The 8,645-nt window shown below is 54.2% G+C and overlaps 1 protein-coding gene across 1 annotated transcript in view; it reads left to right on the forward strand.

Moving 5' to 3' along the window:
* Positions 1-8,645, forward strand: part of Osbpl5 (oxysterol binding protein like 5) — a 55,257-nt gene that overhangs the window by 20,022 nt on the left and 26,590 nt on the right. The window contains exon 2 of the mRNA XM_052194586.1: positions 6,763-6,919. Coding sequence (XP_052050546.1) covers positions 6,784-6,919 — 136 coding nt within the window. The 5' untranslated portion in view covers positions 6,763-6,783. The remainder of the gene's footprint in view (positions 1-6,762; positions 6,920-8,645) is intronic.

Genomic DNA, 8,645 nt, shown 5'->3' on the forward strand with positions numbered 1-8,645 from the left:
ACCTGCTACAGGATCAGCTGCAGCCATGCATGGAGGGGTGAAGGGACCCCCACCTCGCCGTTCTTCCTGGCATCAGGCCAGTCTGGCTTTGTTACATCGCATCGCTGGGGTGGCTCCTGGCTATGTGGGGCCTCCAAGCAGCCTTAGATCATGTGGTGGGGCTGATATGGGGGCAACAGGCAGCAGAGGTCCCTCTGGTGACCTCTTTGGTCTCAGACACCAGATTCACACAGTCAGCCAGACAACCTACCATCTTAGAGATTGTGGCTTGCTGGGTCTTTAGTATCCATCCTTCTTTCTGATTGAGTGGTAGAAGCCACCTCCAAAGTCCAGAAAGATCCACCATATCCAGGAAGCATGAGCCTTTCCAGGGCAGAAGTCCCCAGTGGGGATGCACAGGCAGTCATCGTGTACAATGGCAGTTACTGCCCGTTGGACATCGGGTCCCTGGTGCTATTAGGGAGGAAGCAAGAGTGACTATGGCCTGTCTCCTCTGGTCTTCTTGTGGTCTCTCCAGATAGTACAACCTACATGGGAAAAGTGAGGGGCTAGACCCGGTAAGCCGGTAACTCCGGACAGCACCCAGCTTCTCTGCTGAGTGACCCAATGGCAGATTCTTGTCTCTCAATCAGTCCCCACCCAGGGGAGAAGTGACCTGCAGAGCCGTCCCACTGGGGGAGGCATGCTGAGTAGCAGAGTGGGAGAGCTAAGCTCGGGGAATCTTTGCAACACCAAGCCCCCTGTGGGAGCCCCTCAGACATGCCTGTTTAGTATAGGACTGGCCTTGACTGCAGTGGGACTTTCTCCAGAAACATGTCTGGCTGTCCCTGGGAAGCCAGGCCCTCCTCCCATCTATGTGCAGAGGCTCATAGCGAGTCTGGGCTGAAAGTGGGGCAGAGTCCTTGACCCCTGGTTGGCCCCCTTTCCTGCCTGCACTATCCCCTGTCCTTCCTCGAATCCTCCATAGTGCCCCATGCCAGCTTACATAACCACCGAGAACATCGTCCCGATTGCAGTTTGTATCCAAAATCAAAGACTCCTCTCAGTTGGATGGGGGCAGAAGAGACTGGGCAGGGCACCGTGTGGACAGGGATTTTCAGTGATAGCTACTGTCATTCTATAGAGTCTGCCAGGTCTCCAGTGGATCTGCAGAAAAGCCGGGCTTGCGGGCCACATTCTCTGAACTGGTTTCAAGGGTTTGCACCCCAACAGCTTTTAATGAGTTCAGACAAAAACATTAACACAAACACAGAGAAGGAGGCCTCTACCAATGGTAGAGAGTCCCAGCAGCTAGAGCCTCACCTCTATCCAGGGTTCTTGGCCTGTCTGCCCGCAGCAGCTCCTCATGACCTGTGAGGAAGCTACCCAGAGACCACAGTGCCAGCCATGGCTGCATTTGCCTGCTGCAGGTCCCTCATGGCCCTACTCCGAGAAAGACCCTCCTCTACACATAGCTGCAGAATGAATGTTGCCACAGGGTTGGGCGTAGTCCCCAGGCTTCTGCAGGATAACAGAATGGACTCAGGTCAGAACCGCCCCGTCTGCTTGAGTGCACGCAGGTGGGAGTGTGGGAATGGACGACTTCATCCACTCCTTCTCTGAGGCTCAGACAAGCCTGGGCCCAGACTTCAGATCTCTGCCTCCTTCTGTGTAGCCTTGACCTTTCTCCACAAAGATCTCATTGTTTTGGCCAAAGGTGGGCGTCTGTCGGCAATGGAGGGAGTGGCGCATCGGAGGCCAGATCCCTGTTTGGAAGCTAGCCGGAGGGCAGTGAGCTAGCTCTTTCTTGGTGGGGTGGACCAGCTGGGAGGGGTACCCTCCTTGGGGATTAAGTGGCTCAGAAGGAGGAGAATGCTCATTAAGAGGATAACTGAGGTATAAGCTATCCTGTGTGAGGTGGCCCAGTTGGCAGGGGTCCTCACCCACTTTCCAGACCTTTGTCCACAGGGACATGGGATTAATGGAGCAGAGACAGTACTGGCTCTACCTTGTCTGCTCCAGGAGGCAACATCACCCCTGGTCCCACATCAGGCTTCTATGCTCTGGATGGGAAGTTGAGTCTGAGGAGCCTCTCTGGCCCCATGTGGAAGGCAGGGCCAAGGTAGGAGTAGGAACTGCCTCCTCCCCATGTCCTGACACCTTCCCATGTCCTAGGTGGCCTGTGATACTCAGCTGGGCGGGGGAGAGTGGAAGCCCTGAGAAAAGGGACCAGGAGGTGCCTGTGGTCAAGGAAAGATGGCCGCACAGTGGGAACCATAAGTCTTCTGGCCAAGCTCCTGCTTCTCCCAGGCTCAGACACATGGATGTACCTTGCCGTGGGGCAGCAGCATAATGGAAGCTATGGACACTGTCACAACATCAAGGGTCCCAAAAGCCCCAGGCCTGTGAGCCTGGGGTACAGACAGGAAAGGATCCAGAGAGGGTCTGGAAGGGGGTGTCAGGATCTCAGGAGGGCATGTCTACCCTGTTGGAAGCGGGGAGTACTGCTCCACTGGCATCTGCAAGAAGGGACACTTTCCACAGCCTCAGGGATGAGGACCGGTCTGGCCACCTGCTAGAGACCTTCAGGAACCTTCCTTATAGAAGCAATCCCAGCTTCTCCTGAGCCCACTTTCCATCCGTGAGTTAATTCTTTGCAGTCCTGCGTGGCCATGTGTGTACCCAGCTCATGGAGCACAGAAGGGTTAAGTAGTCAAATCAGCCCAGAATGTGCCCCTGATACAGGCCCAGCACGGCATAGCATAGATCCCATATGAACTGTAAGGAAAGGCACCAGAACAATGGTCTGAGGAAATGTTCTGTGGAAGAGCTAATTCTCTAAGGAAGGAGAAGAGTCCCATGGAGGGTCCTGTGGAGGCAGAGGCACACTTCAACTACCTAGGAAGGGTGATGAATGGGCATAGACCAACTGGGGTGGGTATGGTGACACCCCTCTTTCTCTTCCTCCCCTAGCAAGACGCGGAGTCTGCAAGCCCACACTCACCACCATTTCCCTGGGCTCGGCCAGCGAGCAGGCCCTGCCTGGGCCTCGTGGCACCCACACTGTCTCTGACTTGACACTCAGCTTTGGTTCTCTGTGGATCAGGAGTGCACCCCCCTACTTCTCCCATCAAACCTCAGGGTTCCAGGCACAGCCAGCCCATCCTCCACTCAGAACATTGTTCTAAGAGTCTCCATTCTGAAGCCAAGTTCAAATGTCCTTTCTGACGTGTGTTTGTTCCTGTCTTCTGTGGACTCTGACTATAGACAGAGCAAAGACAGAAGGGTAGCGGGATGGCCAGGTCGGGTGGCCATGTGAGTATGACCCGTCAGAGCCACTCTGCCAGCACCAGCAGGAGGAAGAGAGGCGGCTGCTTCCCCTGCAGCCTTTGCAGGCTAAGGAGCAGGTCTGGCTAACACTGAGCAGGAAGGATACCTGTTGTAGGCACCCAGTCTACCCAAGCTGAGTTAAAGCTTCCCCCCCCCAAAGCAGAGGTGTTGGGTAGCGGGTTCCACACCTGTGTGCCAGATGGGCCTTGCAGTCACACTTTATTGCATAATGAAGGTTTATGGTCTTAACTCTGGAGGCTCTGAAGGCTTAGACTGTGCAAGAAGAAGTCCTGCCCTTGACCTCTTGGGCTTTCCTTGTGTTCCTAGCTTACAAACAGTCTTCTTCTCAGGCCTGGGCCAGAACTGGGAGATGCTGGCCTTATATACCTAACACCCTAGCCACTGCCCTGTCCTCTGCCTTGTGCCTGGCCTTCTGTGTAATCCCATCTTGGGGGATCAGGGTCTCTAGGCTAAGTCCCTTCTGGACAGAAGTGGGCACCACTCTAGACTTCCACCCCCAAACCCCATGCGCATACGGGTATGTTGTATGCTTGTCTTGAGCTCCTTCCTCTTAGGGTCCACAGGGCTCTCTCTGCCCGTGACCCCATGCATATGCAGATATGTTGTTGTATATTTGCTTTGGGCAATGACTTTGATGATGACCGTGGACAGCAAGCTTTGCCTTGGCCACTTCTCTGCAGCTCTTCCATAAGCTGAGCCCAGTGTAGGAGGCTCTCCAGCCAGGGAACCCAGCCTTACTCTAGCACTTTTTCAGCCAGCATCATCTATAGCTCTCCTCACCCCTAGGTCCCCATCCAGGGGCTTCCTCACTTGTTGCTGCCCTGGGTGGTGGGATCAGGTGGTGGGCAAGACAGAACCAGAGCACAGGGTATGCATGTCAACCAGCCAGAGGTCAACCTCATGCAGTTCTCAGGAGCCATCACCTTAATTTTGAGGCAGGAGCTCTCCTTAGCTCCAGGGCCTTATAGATTTGGCCAGCAAGCCCACGGGGTCCACTGCCTTCTCAGCACTGGGATTCTACTCTCTAAGGATTGAGCTCAGGCCCTCACACTTACACAGCAAACATTTTACCAAATGAGCCATCTCTCCTGCTGAAGAGTTTTAACAAAGAACTGCCAGGGAGGGTTTCTAGGAGCCTCCGGTGCTATGCAGAGAATGTGCAGAGTTGCAGCCAAAGAGTGGTCACCCAGAGGATGCTTCTGAGTGGAATGTGACAAAACCCAGCCTGTGCAACAGGGGTGGGGATGCAGGAAAAGAGCAGAGCAGAGCCATGCAGAGGTCCTCCAGCAGGCTTGGGCTCAGTATTTGCCAGGACTGTGAAGAGGCCCACTGTGGCTGGAACCCAGTAGGTGAAAGGGCCAGTGGCACAGGGTGGACAGAGCTTGGGATTAGGAGACCTGGCCTGTGAGATGCACCTCCACCACACCTAGTGAGCGACATGTGACAGTGGCCTTCAGACAGCACACATCTTTAAAGGGCAGGTGGGGCACAAAGGATGGTGGAGTTAGGGCTTCAGGATAGCTCTGCAGGGCTGAAGCCTCCTGCTGAGCAGGTTGAAAGAAGCTGCTGGGCCACCACTGGCTGGTGAAGGTCAGGTATAGAGACATGGGCTCCTGATATACACCTGAATTGCATTAGGGCTGGAGGTTGGGGTGGTCTGTCCATGTTGGCAGAGTAATTACTGCCCCTCCCACCTCATGTGTCTGAGTGTAAGTGAATGAGAAGGAAGTGGGAAGCAGGCTGGTCAGCTAACTGACTGACTGGAAAAATTTAAGGAGAGAAGAAAGAATTAGAGGGTGGGTGGATGGATACATGGATGGATGGATGGATGGATGGATGGATGGATGGATGGATGGATGGGTGAATGGATGGATGGATGGATGGATGGATGGATGGATGGATGGATGGATGGGTGAATGGATGGATGGATGGATGGATGAGTAGGTGGATGGATGGATAGATGGATGGATGGATGGATGGATGGATGGATGGATGGATGGATGGATGGGTAGGTGGGTGGATGGATGGATGGATGGATCGATGGATGGATGGATGGGTAGGTGGGTGGATGGATAGATGGATGGGTAGATGGATGTGTGGGTGGATGGGTGGATGGGTGGATGAATGTGGGTAGATGGTGCATAGACACTAATAAAGGGAGAAATGGTACCTGGATACATGGAAATGTCATTGGGTGATGGATGGATAGAGGGAGAGAAGAGTGGACAGACAGATGGACAAGTGAATGATTAGATGGAGGGAAGGAGGAAGGCAGAATAGTGTGTACGCTAGTGAATAATGGGGTGCACTTTCTGAAGGGTCCTTCTAGATACTTACACACACACTCCCCTGACCACACTTACTGCACATGGTAGATGCCTGATGGGACAGCTGACAGGAAGCTGTGAACCCTTCCCCAAGCCTGTGTCACTGAATCCCTAAAGAAGGTGAAGCTTTCAGTAGGACAGACCAATTTTGCCAACACCTCTTGTCACACTGCCAGACATGGCCCCCTTCCTCCTGCAGGTCCCTAAGGGCCTGGCTTACCTTAGTTACCCTGGGCCTGGAACTACCCAGGAATCTGGAAATCCTAGCTAAGTAATGAAATGTGCATGGAACAAATATGAGCTTTAGGCTATAGACAGAAACCTCTGGAACCATTGACACTCCAGATACCTGTCCATTCCTAAATCCCACCTGGTCCCCAAGTCCAGCAGGAAAGTCTGTATGTATTTGGGATCAGGCCATTGGAAAAAGAGAAGCCATTGGCCAACTAAGGAGGCTCAGGCCATGTCCCTAGAAATCTGGACAAGAGGGGAAGCCTGTCAGTGGACTATTGGAGAATCTGTCCTTGAAAGTGGACAGATGAAGCAGGACAAAAGTCTCTGCCAGCCAGCATCTGCCAGGAGACTCCAGAGCAGAGCATTTGTGAGTCTCCTATTTACAAGAGTAGCTGAGATTTGATGGCTTCTATTCAGTGGACAGGGAAAGGCTTGGGAGGTGGCTGACCAGCTGTTCTCAGCTGGCAGGGTGAGGCTGTGAGGACCTGTGACCTGCTGAAGACATTGCCAGTGGCCAAGAGTGAGGCTGCCTGTAGTTCTTCCTCAGTAGCCTCTCCTGGTCCCAGGACTGCTTCTAGCAGGTAGGTGATGTCATGGGCTAGCATGAACCTGTGAGAGCACACCTGTATCTTCTCACTGTTCAGGACTTTGAGTCCTGGGACCCACACAAGACCACGGACACTTAGGCAGGGTCAGAGACTGTATATGTCCTAGAAGAAGCAGACCCAGGGACACCCAGCCTCCTGTTAGCGTGCCTCCTAACTCTTTGGGGCCACCTGGTCTGCCCTCCCTTGACCTCTTTGTAGACACAGCGGAACACTCCCCCTAGCTTTCATCGAGGTGACCACATGCCCCTGCTTCTTCCTTTCAGAAGCCCCCCAGCACCCACACCATGAAGGAGGAGGCCTTTCTCAGGCGCCGTTTCTCGCTGTGTCCACCAGCTTCAACGCCACAGAAGACCGACCCCCGGAAACTCCCACGGAACCTGCTTCTGGGCTGTGAAAATGAGCTTGGTCCCATCACCCCAGGTTGGTACAGGCTACAGGGAGCTGGGGTCTTCCTGACGCTTCGGTTTGAGAGCTCAGCCAGTGTCCCACCCCATCCAGTAACTTCATGGCCAGAGAGAGAAACTCCCACACAAAGGGCACTATGGTTGTTGCGGGCAGAGGGTTCACAGCACACTGCAGGACCAAATTTGATGGTGAGGTACTAGCTTAGGGATGGTAAAGAGCAATTATCTCAAAACTGGCTGTGGGGACATGCACCTGACCCTAGCCCTCCTGTCCCGGCCTGCAGACCCCTACTGGGGCTCAGTTTACTCGTTAATAAAATGGAGACAACATCAGCACCTATGTCTCACTTCCAAGTGGTCTTAAATCCTAGGAGGGAACATGCTACCTTCATGCCACTTGTGGATAAAGTTCTGGGTCCTGGAGTCTGGGCCCCACCACAAAGAATGTTCTGATGGATGCCATGCCCGTCCACCCAGGTTAGAGCCCTGAGGGTGGCAGCTGGCATTAGAGAACTTAACTCCTCCTTTCAGGAGTGAGAGGTGGGATTCTACTGCTCCAGTGAACTTCAGCCCTGCCTCCCCTCTCCCTCTCCCTCTCTCCTCTTCCCTCTTCTACCTCTCGCCGCTGGAAGCCCAGTGCGGAGAAGACACCAGCCCTCCCTGAGGACAGGCCGAAGGCCATGACAGGGAAAGAGAGCTAGAAGTCATGTCATCTACAATCTCAGTCACCAGAAGGGGAAACTGAGGCTGAATGAGGAGGGCACTCTGGACAGTCACTGGGATACAAGGAAGGTTGATGCCTTAGTAGCCCATAACCCTCATTCACCTAGGCTTCAGGAACAAGCAAGGAGAGGAGAGGAGAGATGGATCGGTCCTAGTCAGGGTGGTGGGAAGGGAAGGCGGGAGTGGCAAGCCTCAGTTAGTGATCAGTGTCTGGAACCTTGAGCTGTGGACCTACATCTGGGCCATGAAGGGACTGGGAGGCTCCAGGCCCTCTTCAAGGAATGCAAGAGATGACAGGTTCCAGGAGCAGGGCTGTGGACAGGATATGTATGGCGGCAAAGAGCAGAGCTAGTGCTGGCCTGTCTCCCCTGATGGGACACCTCTGCTCTCTTGGGTGCTTGTCTTATATAACCCCTCCCTACCCAGAGTGCACCTTCCCACATGTGGTCTTTGAGAGTGGACAGCTGCCCATCCCCCACCCCGGCCCTAAAGCCTGAGTCAGGGGGCTGTGTGGACAGAGAGTAGGAGTTCCTGAGGTTCAGTCACATGGGGAGCAGTCACCAGACTGGGATGTTAGGTGACCTCAGTGGCTGCTGCTCTCTGACCTGTGGATAGAAATACTTTCTTGGGTCACTGCCCTGACTTTTCCGGAGAGAATATCTCTTCTGCTCAGCCCCGCCCAGCCCTTCCCAGAGCTCTTGGGAAGTGGTCTGCAGAGCCCACAGCCTCCCAGCCGTTCCTTCCCCTCATACCCATCCCTGGCCTGTGGCTTCCGCAGGCAGAGTTTCACCCCACCACAGATTCATGGCCTCTGTTCTAAACCACAGGCCCTCCTCCCCGAGGCAGCAAGGGAGAGTAGTCAAATCACAGCCATGGCTGGTTTCAGGACACCCCACTATCATCTCTCTCCTCCAAGCTGCAGAGTACAAGGAGGCCAGGCAGAGGTCCTGGTGCCAAGCCTTTCTCCCACCTCTTCATCTAATCTGGAGCTACCAGAGTTCTGTGTTTTATGCCTCTGA

Source organism: Apodemus sylvaticus, chromosome 1 (assembly GCF_947179515.1).
Source record: "Apodemus sylvaticus chromosome 1, mApoSyl1.1, whole genome shotgun sequence".
NCBI classification, from domain to species: domain Eukaryota; kingdom Metazoa; phylum Chordata; class Mammalia; order Rodentia; family Muridae; genus Apodemus; species Apodemus sylvaticus.